Raw genomic sequence first — 23,338 nt, forward strand, 5'->3', positions numbered from 1 at the left:
ATCTGCTTCCCTAAAGGTAGAGAGCCAAAAAAGCCCAGGTCTGCAACTGGGAGCCTCTGGGAAGGGAGAGAGAATGGCCCAGCCCTGCAGAGGTAAGCGTCACCCGAGCTAGGGCGGCAGGCATACGCTGTTGGATATAAATGTTCCAGAGCCATTTGGAAAGCTGGGCTTGCCTTCCTCACCCTCACGCAGCTTCCCTTGGAACCTACTCAGAGGACAACCATCGAGGAAGGGGAAGCTGGGAGCAGGGCACATGCATTTAGGGGTTGGGGGAAAGACAGATGGGACCAGACAGGACACACAACAACATCTCACCCCAGCCACTCAACTGCAAGTTGGGAACAAGAATGGAAGCAGGCCAGTCAAGCTTGTGTGTGTGTGTTATCTGGCCAGCACAGGGTTGCTCCTGTAGTGGAGGATTTTCAGTATTTTTAGAGGGACATAATATTGAGAGAGGGTCTCATGAACTGGCCAAAATCTCCATGTAATATAGGAAGACCTTGAACCTCGGGTCAACCTACCTCCACTTCCTGAGTGCTGGGCACTGCCATGCCCAGTTTCCCAGGGCTGTGGATTAAACCTAGAGGTTTGTGCTGCTAGGAACAACTTGAGCCACATCCCCAGCCAATAAAAAGAATAGATTTCAAATACAAATCTAAATTACAGGCTCTTCCTGCCAGGGTGGGAAGGACTCAAGAAACTTGGTCCCGTCCTTGACGCCGGCTGAGTGACATGCTCCCTTGAGACAAAGGGAACATGCCGAAGAACTAACTCGTTCTCTCCGCCGTGTACGCCACCCTGGCACCTGAACCTTGAGAGCATTTGCCAGAAGGCCTCTCAAGCATGAAGAGAAAACCCCAAGGGATGGTATCCCAGGATCCTCTTCTGTAGTGGAGCCCTGGTGCCTGGGATCGCCAATTGTCATTCTACAAAGAGCAACCGAGCTGGCTTCAGACCGCTCCAACTGCTCCACTGTGGCAGGTTGGAGGCCCTGAAAGGAATGTTCCAGGCCACTTACCATACATTTTGCCTTCGTCTGATAAGATGATTTTCCTCCTCCCACACGGCGGATAGATGGCCAGGGCCTCCTGGAAACTCTGCTCAATATCAGGACTCCAGACGCCCTCCGCATCGTTGTCAATCGGCTTATCTGCAGAGTCGCTCATCCTTTCCATGTTCTCGGCAGGGCTCTCGCTGCCGCTCCAGCTGCTGGGCTCAATTTTGGCGGTTGGATTTTCCAAGCCGAAGCCTGGAGCCTTTTCAAGAAAACAAACCTAAAAGAGAAATCATAATATCGGGTAAGGCTGGGGGCGCCATCAATATACTGCTCCTACAAGCTGCACAGTAGGTTCTCAGGTCATCCATTGTGTTATATGGACAATAATCCCTGAATAACATGGAATTCTGAGATCCCAGATGATTTTGTCCGCTATGTGTCATGTTAAGTACCCTACAAAAACATTAATGGCCAACTGAAGCTGGGTAATCTTCCTGATTGAGAAACAATTCTCAGCACTGATAGCACTCCCTCAGAGCTACCCAACTCCAAGACTCATGTGAAAATTTGTTACTAAGTGCCCACACCTTTGGCTATCCTGTGCTCAAGAATAGCCAGATCCCCATAGCAGAACAAGTTTATATGGAAGTAAAAGTTGTCACACTCACTCTAGAAATGGACAACTTAAGTGAAATGCTAAGCCATCAAGATGGAGCTAAGGCCATCAAGATGGAGGAGTGGGAGACAGAAGAAATGAGGGCACTTCAGTGCTGCAGACCTTATCCTACCGAGGTGAGATGCCAGCTGACCTAGACCTAGGCATCGATCTTTGAGGGTGCTACTCTGTGGAACCAGGTCACTAGGTCCTAAACGCTAACCCTGCACGAAACAGAGACCAGTCCTGTCCCCTCCTACACCTGACATTTGTGTGGGAATGTCCCAGCCCCATGGGGCAACAGCCGGCCCTGTAGCATACTCTGAATTCCTGATTACATGAAAACTGTGGAGCAATCTTTCCTTAAGTTTTAGGGCAATGAAGATAACAGAAGCACAAGAAATCTTTCTCTAAGATGTAGATGCATTCCCCTTCAATTGTACACGCCCCGATAGTCACAAGGGGATAGGCTTTCTAAACAAATGGCTTGACACCAACCTGAAAAAGATCAAATCCAGTACTCCCTGCTGGCTCCACACTAACATATCAATAGTGCTTTGTGAAAACCACATCAGATCATTAGTGCAAAGGACTCCCCAAAAGAAGGAAGGAGAAGAACTGCTCCTGGGGAAAGAGAAATGAACCACAGTGTGCTGAGCGGGGAGGGTCTCCCGTGACCACTGCTGCCCCTTACATTCCTGCAGGGTTTCAACACAAGGAACCAGAGGAGAGCACGTCCCCAGTCCAGGGCACTGCCAGCTGAGCAGTTTCTTCCCTTGCCTCTACCAACTGCATCCTCTCACCTGTTCTCCCCAATCTGTGGATTTCAACAGACCCCCAGGGACAGAAACTCTGAATGTTGTGAAATCCATGTTCTAACTGATGGATGGCTTTGGGCTCCTCACCTTGACTTTCTTCAATTTGGCAGCATTTGCATTAAAGAAAAATTAGCATGCTTAGTTTCAACTGTTACCGCCAAGCCATCATTCAGAGAACACGTCAGCAAGATACTGACAGCCCCTTACCAACACACATAAGCTTACACAGGACTTCAAATATGCCAGCATCAAGGTATAAATTATGAAACAAGAAAGGGTTTTGTGACTGGCCTCAAGATGAACTCTTGGTGCTTGCCTCGAGGGCCTTTTGAATTTTCAAGTGATTACATTTTGGGTTGGGATCTGAGAGTTCTATACAATTTGAGCTAACTTGTAACCACCATAGTGATTGCTTACTGGAGAAATTACGAGAATAGGAGGGAACGCTTTGATAGTGGCTACCCTCTCCCCCAACAAACAAAACAATGCACACAACATGTAAAGCCATAGGCCAAGCCAGGACAGATCACAGTGAAAGGAATTCACTCAAGGAAGCTGTATTTAAAGATATACATAAGACATGTAGGTGCTCAAACCAGTATAGAAAAGTGATAGAATTAAGCACAGTGAGGGCTGAGGGGCCTGGGCCCTTCGTAGGCCTGGGAAGAAGGTTCTTTTCCAATCAAAAATAAAGTCTCCAGAAGAAAACATACCAAAAACCCCCACCCAAAGTCTTAAGACCACCTCCCTAGCTGGTCACACCGGCTATGCTGGAATATCACCAGTGGGAGGGCACTCACTGGTTCCTTAGCACCTCCCACCACTCTGGTGTGATGAAACTGTTCAGCCAATTAGGTCAAAAGCCACTTCCTCCATTGACTTTAACCTGTTCATCCCTGAGAGTCTATCCACCCTTTAAGTCAGCTTCTCCTCATTTCCTATGGCCTGACCAGCCCTTAGGATCCTTACCGACCTTCATAACTCTGCTCACCCTTCACCAAGACATTTGTAATCCCAAGGGAGGGAGTCAGCTCAACTCTGTGATGCTCAGCAGAAGATTCCATGGTAAGGAAAACCATCCACTAGCCAAACCGCCCACCAAGAGTGGCTCATTCAGAGAACTAGCAGCAAAGCCTTTCTGACAACATTCAAGTTACTTCTAAAGCTAAGCATCACACACATCAACTGATCTACCCACCCAGGATGCACAAACACAGCTCTAAACACTCCCAGGTTTTGGTTCAGCAAAGGGAAGAACTTCTTGTAACTGGGTCTACTAGAGCTCGGCAGGATGGAGTTACCTCCTCTGGACATGAAACAGAATACACCAGATACAAAATCTAGAGCTACTCAGGCCCTTGGTTTTACAACCCAACTGTAAGATGAGCCTCTGTATGGGCAGAGTTTCCGATCACAAGGCTGGTAGGGCTGGCTGAGAAAACTCCCCGTACTAGATACCAAAATAACCAGGCTGCCATTCCACTCCTCAGCTCCAGAGCCACCTCATCCTAGAAACTGTCCTTGTCACTCTAGTGACTCTGAGAGTATCAGTCACATTTTACGAGCATCCTACATCTGTAGAACTGGCTACTGCCCAATCTACCTTCATTTGAATGCATACAAAAAAAAGCACCTGCTTATTAGCAACATTAAGATCTAATCAAGTCAGGCACAGTGACACACACCTGTCACCTCAATACTCCGGTGGTGGGGCTCAGAGGATCCTGAAATGAAGGCCAACCTGGGCTACATAGTGAGACCTGGTCTCAATCACCACCACCATCACAATCAATGCTGCTGCTGCTGCTGCTGCTGCTGCTGCCACTGCCCTCACAGAATATAATGGATTTCACAGACTGTTTGCATAACTGATGTCTTTCTGTCCCCACACATCTTCTGAATGTCAAAGTCCAGTTTCCCTCAATTCAGAATGAAGAACTCTCTTCTCCCTCTACAATCACAATCTCCCCCCCCTTACCGTGTGTGTGTGTGTGTGTGTGTGTGTGTGTGTGTATGTGTGTGTGTGAGAGACATTCAAACTGGATCTAGAATCCAAACTTGATACACTCACAAGTCACGTGGCTCAAACTAAATTAGTCGTTTTAAAGCTCAACTTTTCACTTATACAACGGAGATACTAGATTCTATCCTAATGCAGGAAACCAACGAGGGGAAAGGCAACTGCAGCTCGACTGCCATGAGATTAAGTGAGATAAGAGGAAGACTTCTGCCACCTGAGAGCCATGTGCCCTTTCTCACTCACCACCCTGTCTGCCCTCTCCAGACAAGAGCATGCTATGAAGCCAAGATACAAACAGGACAGTGCCTCCCCTGGAAGCTCACTCAACTGGGAAATCCATTCACAAAACATTCACATCTTAAAAATCCTCAGAAGGCCAAAGAGAAATATCAGATTGTTGACAACTAGTGTCCTAATTTCCACCTAAGATGAACCTTTCTCACAAATTACAGTTTTCATAGTCTTCTGGACAATGTGGTTCATTGTCCCCAAGGAAAGACTGTTGAAACCAACAAAGAACATGTCTGAGCAGTGCTAGAGGACCTCAGTTTCATCATGAACAGCATTCAGGAGGCCCCTCGTCTCCTGAAATGTCCCAGGCTGAGATACTTAAGACACAGCTGTTAAGAATAACCCAAGTAGCCTGCTAATTAGCTAGACATCGCCTCCCATCATAGACATTCCTTTCCCAGAACCCACCAGCACATCAAGAAGAGTCACAAGAGCACAGGAGTGGGGGTGGGGAGATTGTCGAGAGCACACTTGACCCACACAGCCTATTCCAAGAGCCTTGGGACAGGAGGGAGGGGAGAGCAAATGCAGGCACTTCTGACACCAGCTCCACTCTTCACTGGGTGACATGTGACAAGAGAAGGTTTCCTTCACAGGTTCCCATGAGGCCCTCACCATGTAAATATCTAATCCCTTCATTAAAACCAGCCTGAAGGTTAAGAAATCACTGAGCATGAGGGTCAAGAAAATATACTAAACTTTGTTTTAGCCAATGGATTGTCTATGAAAGCAGGAAAGAAGCCTGTGTAAGAGTTGGACTTAGATGCCTAAGTCCCCAGGACTGCATCCCCATGAGCCTTGGTATCCACTGTTAACCATGAAGGAGGCCAATCCATCCATCCACCCGTCATCTTGTATTCCCGCAGACAGTGCCTATAACAGAGAACTGTGTGTTACTGTGCCCTTTAACTGCACCCCAGGGTACTTGAAGGAAGGGACTATTATGCTCACCATAACATCTTCTTCACCCTGGTGATCACACAAAACCGATACAGAAGCAGCTAATAAAGGAGTGGGCATCACCCAGATGACCTAAGCATGCGTTGATAACATGGCAGCTCATCCCCCAACTCATGCTAAGTTTTCACTGACTAGCAAGTACTTAAAGAAACCCCCTGGGTGGAGCTGAGCGGTGTAGTGCTTGGACAGCAAACATGTTTGAGGTCCTGGGGTCACCCACAACACCACAAGGAAACAGGGGTAGGGGGTCACAGTATTAGACACATCTCAAAGAAAACACAAGGCAGACAGAGTGCGCACAGTCCCACTTCCTATCTACCAGTCATTATTACTGACAACTCATAGTTATACACAAGAGACAAATACAGTCTTGATCCTAAGACCTAAGCTGCTTCCAGCATACACTTTATTTAGAGGAGCTTCTAACGTTCTCCAGTTCCCTCTTCTTTGGACTGCCAGAGAAGAGAGAGAACTAGAAGACAGAGCTGTAAGGAAGGCAGGAGAGAGCAAAGTGGTGTAAAGACCAAGTGGCCAGAGACGTCCCAGAACTTCAGAAGGGGAGGAGGCAGGGGGACTAGTAAGGCTGACCTGAACGAATGAGAGACCAGGGTGGGGTGGATGAGTGGGCGGAGAGCAGATAAGCAACAATCTTCACTAGCTCAAGAGGTGCGAGAAGCAGGAGCCATTGAGGGAGGGGGTGTGGGAAAGGGAATCACACAGAGAGGTATTTATAGCACTCAGCTTGACCACGAATTGGACAGCTTGAAGGTCACAGTGATCTTCACAAAGGCCCAGATGTTTTATGTAAGAAAAAAAGCTATACTCAAAAAAAAAAACAAAAAAACAAAAAACCACCACCCAAGGCAGCAAGGAACTTTCCAATCTCAGGCAGCACACCTAGATACATTTCTACACCTTCCCAGAGATCACAGGAGAATAACAATGACAAGGACTTTGTGTCTGCCGGCTCTTCAACACTGCTCAGCCCTGGGGCATTAGTCACACCTAAGATGGTCCAGAGACAAAGCTGCCACAAGTCAAGAGCTCCACTGAATCTGGACACAGAGTCTCCGGTCTAGATGGAGTGAATCCATAGGCATACCAGACGGACCAGCCATCCTCAGAAGGCGTGAGGGGAGGGCACAGCTGACATCACCATACAGTCTAATTAATTCCTAATGAATAGTGAGGACACTCACTGACTCACCTCCCTGGGCAGTGGGGAGGAATTCTGGGCACTAATGACAGTTAATTGCTTTTGCATATGTAAAATGGGGCATGTAATTATTTTCCTATCATTTCAGACACTCACAAACCTTGCTAACAAGTGGCCTAATCACGTGAGGCTCAGCAGCCAGAGGGGTGGAACTAAAGGCTATGTATGTGTAATTGTCAGAGATGCAAACTCTCTGGATGAAGCAATCTCTCTGAAGCAATGTCTGCCACACAGCCAGCAGCAACTAGTGAGCCATGCTTGGTGTCATGAGCTCCAATAAGCAAAGGCTAATCATGATTACTCCTTTCCAAATCCACCTTCCCGCCCACAGAATCCCACCCTCATTCACTAGTCCACCATTCCCGAGTACCCAGCTGGAAGGCTTGACATTACAATCCTGAGATACTCCATTTCCCAGCTCCTCCAGCCCTGAGTCTATGCCCAGGTGACAGCTCAAGAAAACCTCTGACCTTATATGATACAGCTCTTACCTCACTGAGTCGCTAAAACTAGCTTCTCCACTCATGACCCACTGAGAACAGCAATCCTGTTCTTCCCTCCACCTCCAATCTAAGGTGAGAATAGTTCCTCCTTCCTTTGTAAATTCCTCAAAGACAGATGCAGCCTCTGTGTCTTAGTCAGGGTTTCTATTCCTGCACAAACATCATGACCAAGAAGCAAGTTGACCAGGAAAGGGTTTATTGAGCTTACACTTCCACATTGCAGTTCATCACTAAAGGAAGTCAGGACTGGAACTCAAGCAGGTCAGGAAGCAGGAGCTGATGCAGAGGCCATGGAGGGATGTTTCTTACTGGCTTGCTTTCCCTGGCTTGCTCAGCCTGCTCTCTCATAGAACCCAAGAGCTCCAGCTCAAAGGTGGAACCACCCACAAGAGGCCCTCCCCACCTTGATCACTAATTGAGAGAATGCCCCACAGCTGGATCTCATGGAGGCACTTCCCCAACTGAAGCTCCTTTCACTGTGATAACTCCAGCCTGTGTTAAGTTGACACACAAAACTAGCCATTACACTCTGCAATGCAAAAGCCTGAGGTAAAGATAGTAAACACAGTAAGACGCAGAGACCTGACTCCATCCAGAACCTCTAACGTGAGAGTTAATACCGACTGTCAGCTTGACAGGGTCTACGATCATCTAGGAGAGAGATGGCCTGTCTGTGACAGATCATCTAGGTTGGGTTAACTTCGTGAGAAGGGCAGATTCACCCTAACTGTGGATGGCACCAGCCATGTGCTGTGGGCGGCCCTGGACTGAGTAAAAAGGAGAACGCTCAGGCGTATTTGTTACTCTGTTTCCTGGCTGCAGACCTGGCATGAGCAGCTGCTTCAAATTCCTGACAGGGTGCCTTCCTGGCCATGATGGGCTAAACCCCTTGAAATGTGAGCCCCAAGAAATCCTTCCTTCCATAAACTGTTTTTGCCAGCTATCTTGTCACAGCAAGAGAAGCGTAATGAATACACCCAGTAGACAACTCTCCCTGAGAAACAGACTTCAACCCAGACACAGATCTTCTTTCCAGCTCCAAGAGATGACCACAGTAAGAGTTCCCCACCAACAACCACCAATGTCTCCAGAGGAAAACTAGGAACCGTGCTCAGAGGTTAACAGACAAAAGCCCAACAGTACCCACTGAATTCCCAGAGGTATGGCAAACAAATGCTGCTCAGGTAGACAAGCCAACCATAATTCATGCTAAAAATGAAACACCAGTAAGATGAGACCTCTCAGGTGTAACCTATATATAACCATAATCCCACTTGCTCAGAAAGTCTGGTTCACTCTCAGGATATCTTAGCACGCGCTCAGTGGGACTGGAGAGATGGCCCGGCCATGAAGAACACATGGTACTCTTACAGAGAACCAGAGTTCACTTCTCAACCCCTATGTCAGTCAGCTCACAACCACCTGCCACTCCGGCTCTGGGAAATCCTACACTTTCTGTAAGATTCCAGGGTACCTGGACTCACACGCACACACTCCCACACTGAGATACTCACACATTGATTGTTTTAAGAACTGAGAGTAAAACAATTTCTATTTTTTATTTCTTTTAAAGTTTTTTTTATTTTGAGTACTAGTGTTTGTCTATATGTATGTGTGTGCACTACATGCATGCCCAGGGACCACAGAGGCCAGAAGAGAACGTCAGATCCCCTAAAAGGGAAGTTAGCGACAGTTATAAGCCAACATGTAGGAACTGGAACTTAGGTCGTCTGGAAGAGCAGCCAGTGCTCATAGCTGACAATACGTCTCTGTAACCTAACCGTTCGTTAAGACATGCAAAATAAATATGTACAAAGTGTTTGACTAAACTCCACATGGAACCAGCATTTCCAGAGAGTCCACCTTCAAGCGCACACCTGAAGTGATGCCTGTGTGTGAACACCATGCTGAGGGACAGACACTAGCTCATCTACAGGAAAATGCCTCAGGAGTTGCCTGATTACAAAACAGACTCACCCAGTGTCACTGCTTGCTGCCAGCCAACTTAATGACACGTTGGCTCTGGACTCACACCATTGCCCAGCAGCTAACCTGCCCAGCTGTGGGCCCCTCAGCCCACCCCCACGATTTGGAAGGCCCACTCTGCATTAGAACTAGCACTCCCACTCTGCAGAGGAACCCTCCCTGCCTTTCTCTCCAGCTTCTGGAACTCATGCCAAGTCTCCTTCTTTCTGGGCCTCCATCAGTAGTGATGGTTTTGATGCACATGCTACAGGAACAGAGGGGGAAGAAATCCACAGCTCATCTCTCAGCGGGTCGTAAGAAGTCTTGAGCCAAGGTAGCATTCTGAGCTGCTGAACTAAGGAGCTCAAGCCCTGAGCCCAGCACTTGCACTAGATGCAAACACCTAGGCTCCAACACACCTAAAGGAAAAACAAATCTGCCAATAGGCTAAAGTAATCAAGAAGCAATCTGTCACCTCACGCTCTTCTTTCTCCTTCCCAACAAACAAGGTCAAAACTCAGGCCGCCATTCCTTGAGGATCCTTTTTTAAAGGATCTGAGAAGACACTCTGACAGTTAACCTAAATCATACTTGAGTGTTGGTTTTGCGTCCCAAATGTGATTCCTAAACACATAGGGCACAGAATCTGATATGTGTGATCACTAGGACCTAGGGTAGTGGCCATTAGGACACTAATGAAAAACAGAGCCAGATAAAGCAGCGAGTAAGACTTGCTTTCCTGGTGCAACAAATCTGCACCCATATAATTCTGCAGCCCGAGCCGCACGGCTTACAATGGCCTATATTAAAACTTCCACGTCAGGCCCCATGGCACAGCTTGTAATCCCAGCATCCAGGAGGCTGAGGCCAGAGGATCCTGTGTAAAAGGTCAGTCTGGGTCACAAAGCAAGTCTGAGACCAGCTTGGGTTACACAGTAAGTCCATATCACCAAGGTATACAAAACAGAGCAGTACCTCAAGGGTCTAGAAACAACCCTGCGCATGCATTTGCACTTGGTGTATGAGAAGGGAGCATTGCGTTGTCTTTGATAAAGGACAACTTTTTCGATAAATGAATAAAGGTAATCAATATCTGTATGACCAAAATAAATAACTACTACCTCATAAGATACTCAATCTAAAAGACTTTAAATCTGAATTTCAAAAGCAAAATAATAACACTTTAAAAGAAGACCCAGAGGATTGCCTTAACATATCAAATTATTATTATTATAAAAGAATAAAATGAGATTGGCAAGTTGGTGCTGGCAACCAAGCCCATTTCCCAGTTAGCCTAAATTTAATTCCAAGGCTCAACACTAAGGACAGAAAGAACCACTCCCTCAAATTATCCTACGTCTTACATACCTGCTCAGTGGCATGCACACTGTGTACACAGACAGACAGACAGACAGACAGACAGACAGACAGACAAATATTTGTCTGAAACATTTGTGAGTGGGGCTAGAGAGTTGGCTCCTTGGTTAAGAGCACGTATTGCTCTTGCCCTGAGTTCAGTTCCCAATAGCAGCCTGTAACTCCAGGTCCACGGCTCCAACATCCTCAGGTCTCACCGAGCACTTATTTTCATGTACACAAAAGAAAATAAAGTTAAAAATAATAATCCTAAAGAGAAAAGGTGGCCAGAAATAGTAAATACTTCGTCACTTGAACCCAGGAATTCAAGGCTGGCTTATGTAGAACCAAGCATCAGAGGGTGGGCAGGAGGGAGGAAAAGAAGGAAGGAGGGAGGGAAAAGAAGGAGGGAGGGAGGGAGGAAGAGAAGGAAGGAGAGAGGGAGGGAAGAAGAGAAGGAGGGAGGGAAGGAGGGAAGGAGGAAGGGAGGAAGAGAAGGAAGGAGGGAGGGAAGAGAAGGAAGGAGGGAGGGAAGAGAAGGAAGGGAGGAAGAGAAGGAAGGAGAGAGGGAGGGAAGAAGAGAAGGAGGGAGGGAAGGAGGGAAGGAGGGAGAGAAGGAAGGAGGGAGGTAGGGAGGGAGATAGGGAGGGAGGAAGAGAGGGAGGAAGAGAAGGAAGGAAGGAGGGCGGGGGAGGAAGAGAAGGAAGGAGGGAGGGAGGAAGGGAAGGAAGGAGTGAGGGAGAAACTTTGTAAAAGTAAATACTTCCTTATACTTCAAGAAGCATTAAGGAAATAAAATTCATGATAGATGCAGGTAGATCTCTGTGACTGAGAATACCAAGTTCTCGACAACTAGGGCTACACAGTAAGACCCTGTCTCAAATTTTAAAAAGACACAGCACAAAGCCACACAATAGACACTCATCTCCTTGATACATGATAAATTCCTACCAAATAAGAAATTAGACAGCAAATTTGTATAAAAACCAAAGGGACAATAAACGAGCCGGTGTTGACAAACCTAGTTACTGAACACCTCCACAGTGAGGCTACGTGCCCCATGGAGAGTCAGTCCGAAGATGACTCTCTTTCCAGCATCTTTGAAGTCTTTCCTGTTGTTTCTGCCTATGTACTGCATGTTCTGGGCTAGCTGGCCCAGGGGACTCTGGGTGATTCCTGTCTCTGCCTCCACTATGGAAGAACTAGAGACCAACCAGAGTCACAGAAGCAGCCTACACATCTCATCAGGCCCTGCAGCAATTGCTTTTGCCTGCCCAGTCATCTTCTCGGTCCATAAAATAAAAAGCTAATGCTGACAAGTGCTGTCAAGGATGCCTAGCGAGCTCACAGAACCCTCACAGACAGCTGATGGGAGTGTAAAGTACTCCAAGCATTCTAGAAAATTCTTTGGCAATCACTATGTACTACTAGAACTGACCCAACGCATACTTGCTGACTCGACAATTAATTCCTTCCTTCCTTCCTTCCTTCCTTCCTTCCTTCCTTCCTTCCTTCCTTCCTTCCTTCCTTCCTTCCTTCCTTCCTTCTCACAAACCTCACAGGCAAAGAGAAGAGTCTTTGCAGTATGGCTATAAGAACGCTCATATGCTCACTCATCGGGGCAACCAGAGAAGCTCAACTTCTCGTTAACTACAGGATACATACATAGCCTGCATTATATTCATAAAAGGAATGCTAGGAAAACCCACAGTCCAACAGGGTCCACGTTAGTAACAGGCACACTTAAATGTCAGACACTAAGATTAAAGCAGCAGCAGTTCATAAGCTCAGGAGCCACCTGTGGCTAGTGGCTACAAATACAAAACAGTTAAGAAGTGGTTTTGCCACTGGGAAAGTTCTGCTGAATGTTGCTATTGCACAGTCAACTATGATGTTTGGGGGCATAAGCAGATACAAAGAAACATCTCCTCTAGGCATCCATTCACGAGTTCAAACACCAACAAAACTAATCCAAGAGTAGGACACAAGCCTGCAATTCCCGCACTGCGAGGTTAAGACTTCAAATTTAAGGTCAGCTTGGACAGCATAGTGAGACTTTGTCTGTCTTTTAAAGTAAGATAACTGAATGAAAAGAAAAGCCTAATCGATGTTATTAGCAGTGAGGATAACTGCCCCACCCGGGAGGTGGGGAGTAATGGCACATGCCCATAAGAGGAGCATAAATTCTTATTTTATACTTGGTTACAAAGTAAGTGTGAGCCAGCCTGGGCTACATGAGACTGTCTCCAAACAAAACAAAGAGGTCCGGATATGAAAGTGTTCTCAATGGAAAAACACATGGACTTGAAACTGATGACACATGCACTTTTTCTAAGCATGTTAGTTACACTTCAATAAAAACCCTGGTGGGGGAGGGGAAGCCCAACCAAGCATGATGGCACATGTGCCAAAGGTCACAAATCGAAGCCAGCCTGGGCTACGCAGAGAGATCTTTTATCTCCAAAGGGTGTGTGTGTGTGTGTGTGTGTGTGTGTGTGTGTGTGTGTGTGTGTGTTGAGGGGAAAGGGACAGTGAAGATAATGATGTGTATTCAGGACCATTCATTCTTATTCTGAGTTACTCAGTTCTGAGCACAACTGCTCTGACTGTGAGATGTTAGATGTTTTGCCATGAGCATCCAAAGATTAGCAGAAGAACCATCCAGTGAGATCAGGCACTGGACCCTCCCCAGGAGGATGAGGACGTCACTCACAACAACGAGGGTGCACATGCGCATGCATGCTCACACACACACACACAGTTTTTTACAAAGACCATTAAAGAAAGGAAAGAGCGGAGGAGAAGTGGAGAGGGGGAGGGAGGGAGGGGGAGGGGAGGGGAGGGAGGGAGAGAGAGAGAGAGAGAGAGAGAGAGAGAGAGAGAGAGAGAGAGAGAGAGAGAGAGAGAGAGAGAGCCACACAGTCAGCAAAGGCTTTACTCTCCACTCCAGCTGTCACAATGCACTGACCCACACTGGAGTGCCCCAGGCAAAGTGGAAGGCTATTTGGGCCTTCAAATTTGGGTTATTTCCTAAAGGTCTACCTTGGTCCCTCATCCTTATCTCATAATTTATTTATTTATATGCTTTTAATTTTGCTATACTGCATTCTTTCAAGCCCTCTGAAATTCATTCTGAGGATGTGTTCATAAAAAGAGACATTTCCATCCTCTAGTTATTCTCATTTAATGTAATAAAGTACATATTGAATGAGGCCTATACTCTAACTCCTTATCCATGATCAGGTACAAGAGATGGGAGATCACTAAATATACTCTATGACTGTGTGCTAGCGAGCTTGTATGTTAACACGACACAGGCTTCATCTGGAATGAAGGCCTCTTAAAATGCCTCACAGGACTGACCCGTAGACAGGCCTGTGTGCATTTCCTTTTGTTGATGACTGATGTGGAGGGCTCAGTTTTCTGTAGGTAGTACCGCCCCGAGCGTGGGGGTCCTGGGTGCTAAGCAACAGGCTGAGCCAATCCTGAGTAGCAAGGGAATAAGCAGCACTCCTCCATGGCCTCTGTACCAGTCCCAGCCTTAGGCTCTTGCCCTCAGCTCTCGGGGTGTGTAGACATACGCTCTATCATGTAAAACCCTCTCCTTGCAAAGTTGCTTTATGCCATGGTATTTTATCACAGCAACAGAAACTCTCAGACTCCAGTGAGCACCCTATCCTCAGAAGGCATAAAAGACACTAGTTATCCTTCAAGATCCCCTCCTTCCTTAGCAGCTTGATTTGACACTCCTGCTTGCTCTAAGTTCCCACAAGTAGTATATGGCCATTGCATGAATGGGATACAGTTTGTCTCTCTTGGCAGTCTGTGGACCTTTGGGGATCTTTCTGTTCTTGATATCCAATAGAATACCTGGCACATACTAACATGGCCCTCTAGATATTAGTTGAATGAATCACTAATACACTGAGCTGAAGGGGGAACACAAGTGATTGAATTACTACACACACACACACACACACACACACACACACACACACGAGCAAGACTATTTGATGAACCTAAGAGCACAGAAATGGGAGTCTACTCTGTGACCCAAGTAAATAAAAGTTTCTTGGAAAGAGATAATAAGTTCTATAAGAATATAATGGCACTGATGTGTTAAAGTCGCAGCTAAGCATGAAAGCAGAAAGGCTGGAGTCAAGATACAACAATGGAGTGTCACTCTAGGCTCTAGGCTGTGGCACTGGGGCCTCAAAGGCCAAGAACAGAGCTGAAACTGTTCACAGAGCAGGCCAGAAAATACCAGGACCGTGCAGACAATTCCAGAAGGAGTCCATGAACTGTGAGTGCGCGTGTGCGTGTACCCACAGTGTGCTTTATGGATGTGTATATAAATGTATATAAATGTACACATTTGCCTTTGGAAATGTGCATACACAAATGTGTATGTCTGTTTAGAGGGAGAAAGGACAAGATTATTTTATCAATATGAAACCAGTTTTTAAATCAAAAGCATTTTCTGCGGGATCTGAGACCAGGAAAACCCCTAGATCATCTCAGGAATAACAATGTGGTGTATTCCTTAAGCATTCCAAATTTACAATTGCATGAGAGAGACAACTCGGGGAGACAGTTTACACAGGTGACTTGTTTGAACAGCCAAAGGTGTGGACTAATTTTGCTGGGGGAGGGGGCAGTCACTCAGCTCCAATAACTGCTCACCCAACTCTGTCTCCAATCTTCCAGCATAGTCCCCTGGTCCCTAAAGAGAGTTTGAGAATGACAGTGTGGTGACTCAAGCCTCACTTCTCCAGGGTGCTGTGCTAAGGGTAGCAAAGGCAACGCAAACTAAAGCATGAGCTAGTTAACCAAAGCGCAGCAGAGAGTGGTTACTGTCTCTTTCTGTGGCGATGGATTACTCAGTGAACACACAGTCTGGATGGACTTTTAATTTTGCACGTAACAACTGTCCTCCAGCTTCTTGCTCTTCAAAGTTAAAATATTATGACCATGGCAAAGATTAAGTGAGATGGTATAAATAAATAATCCTACAATAAGGATTATTATAAGTCCTTAATAAATGATATGTCTCTGTCATCAACAGGCAGTTATGCACTGCTTTAACTGAATATATAATATTAGTGTGAACACACTTTTTCTTTTTGAGGACTCAGTTTACAGTACTGCCAGACCTGGAGTGGGCTATGCTGACCAGCCTGACCTCCAACTCAAGGGAGCTGCCTGCCTCTGCCTCCTCAATGCTGGGATTAAAGGTGTGCGCCACCCAGCTGAATGTGCATGCATCTTGACTTTGCTGCAGGATTCGCCAATAACTGCTGAATAAATACATTTAACAATATTTCATAATTACAACTTAATTGTGTGTCACCTCTGTATAACCAATTTTCAAAGGCAGGAACTATTTTTCCATTCAGTTTTGCACCCTTCCTGACACCTAACACAATTCGGTAAATGATCATTCAATTTACTTAAATGTCAGACATTAATTTTTTTTTCTTATGGCTTTTAAGAAATCAAGCCAGGCTCGGTGGTACTAACTTGTAACCCTAGAACTCCATGGGTAGAGGCCAGACTGCACTTCAAGGCCTACTTGGGCTGTACAGAGACAGAAGTCAAGGGGCGGGGGGGGGGAAGAGGCAAAGTGTGGTGCACACAAAATTTTTCCTCACCTAACAAATTTCAAGGATTGATTCAAGCCAACCCTACCTGGACAAGACCCATAGAGCAAAAGCAGTAACTTGCTGACTTAAAAATATTCCTCATAGTCTGGTGGTGGTGGTGCACACCTTTAATTCCAGCACTTGGGAGGCAGAGGCAGACGGATTTCTGAGTTCGAGGCCAGCCTGGTCTGTAGAGTGAGTTCCAGGACAGTCAGGACTACACAGAGAAACCCTGTCTCGAAAAAAACAAACCCAAAAAAACAAATATATATATTCCTCATTTCCCCCAAAGTCCAACTGGATTCAATAACGAATCCTTTGAGTCTTGGCTGCAAGGCTCAGCCCCCACCTCCCATCCCAGCAGGGCCTGAGGAGCAGGGATCTGAAGTTCTCACTGGTGACCCCACCCCTCCCCCAAGGCAGCTGTGCGGCCTGGGTGACTGCAACAGCAAGGTTCCAGCACCGTTTTCAACTTATTCTGAGCACAGAGGCGAGGGGGCTGCTCTAAGTTATCAGGTTACTACAAAAATAACAGCAGGCCAGTCGCCACCCCTGCCAAGTGCAGGAGGAAGTGTGTCTGGGGGTGAGAAAGAGGGACTGACTCCTCAGGCTTTGGAATAAGTGCAGGAGAGAATCCCCGCCTTGAGAGAAACACTTCAGAATTCCTACCTGCCTTTGCCACACCTCCATTGTGGACCCCACAATCTCTAATTCCCTCAGAAGCCAGAGGAACTCAGTCTCTGTGATACTTGACCATTTGGAAGGTGCTTTTGAAAACTGTTTCGGGGGCAAGCTGGAGAGATGGCTTTCTTTCAACAGCATACATGAAAGTCATATTTGAGTCAAAGGTTTGTACAGGGATTGCCAACTCTACAAACCCCTGATGCGGCTCAGCTTTAATGCAATGTTCTCAAAACCAAATTCCAGCACCACAAAGCTAATTAGGTCTGCAGGAGGAGAGGCCGGCCTTCAAGAAAGAAAATGCTAGTAAAAAGGCATTTATTCGCTGTTCTGTTCCTTTCTAAAATGAAATCAAAGTTCACTCCTGTGCTGCTGCCCTCATGCGCACAGGTGCATAGCCAGCTTGATGTGGTCTGGCCCAGCCTGGACATTTCAAATAAAGTGAACTTCAATCACTCCTCAGAGTTCGCACGTTATTGATTCTCCATCCATCAGTCTTTCATCTCGGTTTGCTCTCCACACAGCGTCTTTAATTGGCTCCTGGAAACTGTTTTATAAGTGGGTGGGTGTGGACCCAGCATCAAGTCTCTCCTTTGGACCTGGCAGGTAACCCTCAAGACCAGGCCATCAATTGGGCAGATTAAGTCTTACCACTGGGAAAGAAACTGGGAATACCGGGAAGGCTGAGCTAGCGCCAATAAGCATGGGAGAGTCCCCAAACGGGAGGTGTGAAGGTGAATAGATCACACTCATCAGTCTAAGATTTTAAAAAAGGAACCCTAAATTTTGAATGTAGTTTCTGAGGGTAAGCTGTCTTCATATTCTTGGGGTCCTCATGCAGCCTTTGATTGTATGTATTATGTAGTCAAGACTGGCATCGAACTCCTGGTTCCCAGTGTCTAACTTCTGAATACTGAGATCGTAAGTATGCACTGCCTGGCTCTAAGATTTCCTTTTAACTTAATTTTGATGGGGAGAGGGACCCCAAAAATTCACACTGCTTTGTAGTTGCTTTATGTTTCATGTTAAAACAAAGGGATAACAAGTATTCTATAACACAGCAATATTCTAAACAAGGAACTACTGAAAATGCTCAAAATAAGAAAGATTTTTAATAAAGATTATTTTAGTGCAAGCCACAACAGCAGTAGACATGCAGGCAGGCAGGAATGGTGGAATTTCTGTTTTATTTTGTTTTTTCTTAGCTTGTAAGAAACAGCCCCCCTCCCGGTTAAATCAGCGAGGAGCTTCAGAGGACCCATTAGCAACAATCCCATTTCACAGCCCATGCCTAGTTCCCAGACACAGGATCCCATCCACCTGCCCAACGATTACAACCAAGACACTCCATGCGGAGCTCTGCACACCATGCATATCAACCAGCTCAAAGTTCTGTAAGAATCCTGGTGTTTACCATAAAAGCTCTCATTATTATCCCCGCTCTCTTTGCTTGGTCAGTGTGCCTGGCCACTTACAGGAGGATGAGAAAAACACACAGGCTCAACTCATCTTTGCCCGGCCACGTCTCCCAGGGAGCAGCTGATGTCTCTGCAGCACAATGCCACCGCACTGGCTGGCTGGGTTTAAAATTAGCTGAGCCCTGGAGGGCCACGGGTAACCTTCTGACAAGGTTAGCCAGAGAGCTGAGCACGGCTCGGAGAGGGACATTAATAAGAAGCCAAGTGGGGCCTTTCAACAAGCCCATTAGGGCCTCTCGGAAGCCTGCGTCTGGGAGAGCCAGGTGGCAGCATGGGGAGCCTGACCTGGGCTCTTATTTTTATCCCATCGAGTCAGTGGCTTCCTCTACAGGCCATCAACACAGCTCCAACGTGCCTCTAACAGGATAAATTCAACACATCCCCCCCCAACAAACTGGACGGTCTGTGCTTAAGGCATTTAATTGGATTTTTATTTAAGTCTAGTATTTGAGAAATAGTTCTCACCATAAACACCCGTCACATGTAACATGGAGAAAGGTACCACAAAACACTACCCACACTGCATCATCAAGATATTTGGTGTGACCCATACACTCAGGGGGGGTTGTTTTCTTTTCTTTTGTTGCATTAATAACTTACTGTCACCCTGCCTTGCTGTTTGGGTGTTATACAGTCCACCTAACATCTCACACCTTCCTGTTCTCCTAACACCTCACTGTCAGCATTTTTAATGAGCCTGAAAAACCTTTGGAAAGACGTGTGCCATTCAAGACCATATGTGTTTCAATGTTTCATTTTGTGTCACATTCAGCTTTCTGCCAAGTTTTCTTGTGGAACCAAACATTTCCCCTATCCCTCACACACACACACACACACACACACACACCCTACACACACACACACACACACACACACACACCCCTTATAAACACCCATACATATAAGTTTTCTTTGTGTAGCCCTGGCTGTCCTAGAACTCCCTCTGTACACCAGACTGGCCTGGAACCCAGAGACCCACTGGCCTCTGCCTCCCTAGTGTTGGGATTAAAGGCATGTGTCACCACCACCACCACCACCACCACCGCCGCCGCCGCCACCGCCGCCGCCGCCGCCGCCGCCGCCACCACGGCCACTACTACCACCTGGCCGCCAAACATACCTAGAGTAAAAGGGCAGGAACAATTGGAAGTAGACTGAAGAAACCTCACCCCACCCCAAGAGCCACAGCTCTCATAGTTCTGACATTAAGCGCTTTCTGTATAATAAGAATGTCTCCGTTGATCAGGACATCCCTCAAGTTTATGGTGATACTTCCCAAACAGCCTGCTTGAAGATCAGTTCCTCAGCAGTGAGCTAAGAGGTCTCCAGCCCTCCCTCCTGAATCCCGCTGCAGACAAAATCAGGTCCCCACTCATTCCTCAGCATACTTCTCTGGCACAGCAATGCCGGTTCTCTAAAACATCAAAAAAACAAAACAAAAAAACAAAACCAGAACAACAAAAAACAAAACACCACTTCCAGATTCAGTAAAGAGCTTGTGCTCTGAGCCCCACAAAGATGCTGCCCCTCTCTTCAAGTGCCCAGGTCTCCCGCCCGCCATTGAACTGGTAAAGGGGCCTCCGTGGGTCCTTTTGCTGGGATGCCCTTATGGAATGATGTGTAATATTTTAAAATATTCCTGTTCGTGGGCGCTTTTTACTTAAGACTTGCTTTTTAAAATCATGCTAACATAAAACCATTTTTCATTTTTAAAGGTATAGGGATGAGGCCTCACTCTCTAACCCAGGTTAGCCGAAAACTCACCATGTAGCTAGGCTGACTTCAAATCCACAGTGATTCCCTAGTCTCAGCCTCCCAAGGGTTTAAAATCTTTATCAGCATCACTTTGATGTGGTTTCCTAAATTCCCTAATACTTTCTTTTAAAAAACAAAGGTAACAATCATTAAGAATACTCTTTTTTTGTTGTTTTTGGGTTTGGTTTTGGTTTTTTGAGACAGGGTTTCTCTGTGTGGTCCTGGCTGTCCTAGAGCTCACTCTGTAGACCAGGCTGGCCTCGAACTCAGAAATCCACCTGCCTCTGCCTCCCAAGTGCTGGGATTACAGGTGTGTGCTACCACGCCCGGCTCAAGAATACTCTTACTAATACACTAACCAGCAACTGTTTGTGCTCACTGCACCATAGTCCCCTTAGACAGAAGAATAGTAAATCTCAATGGCATGGAGAGCCTAAGGGTCTGCTTGAATCACAAGGGACTTTGGGGAGCTCTAAGCATCTCCAACTAGCCTCTGAGAAGAACTTAAGCAAAGGGTAAGAAATGCTGAGATTTGGCCCTGAGCAGGAGAGGCAGGCAGAGCCAGCCTTCTGCGGAGACCCCCCTCATCTGGACTTGCTAGTAGTGCTAGAAGTACTAGAATCAAAGCTGACTGAGCACAGTCACGGGCTGGACGCACAGCCATGCATCTGGAAACCCAACTCCCCCGCTACTGTGGGCAAAGCCAGGTGCTTTTCCGTGCAAAGGAACAGATAATAGCATGTGGACCAAGTTTCATTTCCTTGTAGTGTTTTCATCTATCCTCTAGTAGGGATGCCAAGGCGGGGAAAACCAGCCAAGAAAAGGAAGAGAGACAAACAAGGGGCCTGTCTAATCAGACTTGAAAGCAGAGAAGGTGCAAACCTGGATGCAGCTCGGCCCTGCCCCGTCCAACCCAGTGGCAAGTCTCAGCCCCAACTGGAAGAAGCTCAAGGAGGGTGCTCACCCGTCCACACTGGAGGAAGAAACTCCAAATTCAGAACACTGTGGGAGGAGAAGCAAGGCTACAGATTCTACGCCAGACTAGCAAAACGCTAAGCACCTCAGCTTGGTTCTTGCTGATTCGACAAAAACCATGACCAAAAGCGACCTGGGGAGAAAGGGATTTTATTTGGCTTGTTTGTATATTCCAAATCACAGCACCAAGGAAAGCCAAGGCCGGGACCCAGAGGCAGGAACTGAAGCAGAGAGACCAGGGCGGAGAACAGCGTACTGGCTTGATCCTGATAGCTTGCTCAGCCTGCTTTCTCATACAATCCAGGACCACCTGTCCAGAAATGACATGACATCACTCACTCACACACACACACACACACACACACACACACACACACACACACACCATCCCACCATGGGCCAAACCCTCTCACATCTGTTATTAACCAAGAAAATTCTCCACAGACGTTCTAATGGAGACGTTTTCTCAATGACATTCTCTCTTCCCAGACTAATACAGCTTGTATCAAGACGACCAGAACCTAACCAGCACATCACCCTCACAGAGATGTTTCTGCACTCTGCACTTGAGGCAGCATAAGGACTAAGACTTGACCCTCTGGAAGTTAATTTCCTAGTATCACATGGGATCAATACAGAGCTTTTGGATGTCTGTGCTCAGTGTTAGGATGTCATCAGCTTCATTAGCGTTATTTATCACCTCTAATATGTATCATCTCTTTTTAAAACTCCAGTTTTGTCAGCTTAAATATATATTATCTTTTTAAAAATAATTTCTTTAGATTTGTTTCCTGTATGTGTGTACACACATGCACCGGGGCACACCGTGGAGATGAGGAGGGACTCTATTCTTTTCTCTCCTACCATGTGGTGAGTTCAGGGGAAGGAACTCAGTCGTCAGGTTTGTGCCTACACCTGCAGAGCCCCTTAACATTCCTTAATCCTAGCGACTATCATTGTGTTATCAAACAGATGACAGGGTTTGCCTTGTCCCACCCTGACACTCCCACCACCTAACAACGGTCTCTTTCCCCAGTCTTCCTGTGCCCGATGCCCAGCTAGTGGACACTCACCACTCTGCTTTCTATGTCTGTAAGTTCAAATTTCCACATTCTTCCATCAATCGTGGTCTTATTACTTTGTTTATCCCTAACATAACTATGAAGTAGAGATGTAATCTTTCTTTCCAGTATTTGGAAAGACAAATAAAACTTTTAAAACATTAAATTACTTACCTGAAGTCACACCATTGATAGAGATAAACTGGAAACTGTTACCTTGAACCTAAGATCTAACTGTATTGTGAGGTGCTAATGCTCACATCACTGGAGATAATCAATGGCCACAGGCTGTCTTAACTGGAAGATACGAGAAAGGCTGGGAAAGGTAAAGTTGTCAAGGAGGGTGGGGAGTGGGGATGGTCCAATCAGCACAAGGCTTGCCACACATTAGCAAGGACCTGATCCCCAGAACTGCGGGGGACACTAATACACACTTGTCATTTCAGTGTTGGGGAGGCAGAGGCAGCCGCAGCCTAGCGTTCATTGGCCAGCCAGGCTAGTCTACTGGAAAAATCAGGGATCATTGTGGGACTCAAAGAAGAAAATGGGTAGTACCTAAAGAAAAATATCCAAGGTTTATCTCTACTCTCCACACATATAACTTCACATGTACACATACACGCATATGCTCACGAACACACACATACACACACAAATAAACCATATTTTTTAAAGCAGCTGAAGACAAACATGGGAAAAGGCAGCTCCAGAGCCGCGCTGATCACTGGGGCGCACTAGAACTAAGATGCAGGCAAAACACATTGCCCTTTCTGCTGTTCTTCATCTGTAATGGCCAGGCAAGTCTGACACTGCCTGAATAGGAAAGAGTCCCTGCCTCTGAACTTTCTACCCACACAACACCAACCTCTGTGGTGATGAAACAATTAAAATCTACACTGGAAAATCTACACAGAGCTCAAGTAGAAACAGATGGAGAAGCCACAGCAGGCAGGGAGCACATATGC

General features: G+C 46.5%; 1 protein-coding gene across 2 annotated transcripts in view; it reads right to left on the reverse strand.

The window, feature by feature from the left end:
* Tead1 (TEA domain transcription factor 1) overlaps nucleotides 1-23,338 on the reverse strand; it is a 214,866-nt gene that overhangs the window by 142,221 nt on the left and 49,307 nt on the right. For both annotated transcript variants that reach the window (XM_052201066.1, XM_052201060.1), the window contains exon 2: nucleotides 1,019-1,274. In XM_052201066.1, the coding sequence (XP_052057026.1) occupies nucleotides 1,019-1,175 (157 nt within the window). In that variant the 5' untranslated portion in view covers nucleotides 1,176-1,274. The remainder of the gene's footprint in view (nucleotides 1-1,018; nucleotides 1,275-23,338) is intronic.

Source organism: Apodemus sylvaticus, chromosome 1 (assembly GCF_947179515.1).
Source record: "Apodemus sylvaticus chromosome 1, mApoSyl1.1, whole genome shotgun sequence".
Lineage (NCBI taxonomy): Eukaryota > Metazoa > Chordata > Mammalia > Rodentia > Muridae > Apodemus > Apodemus sylvaticus.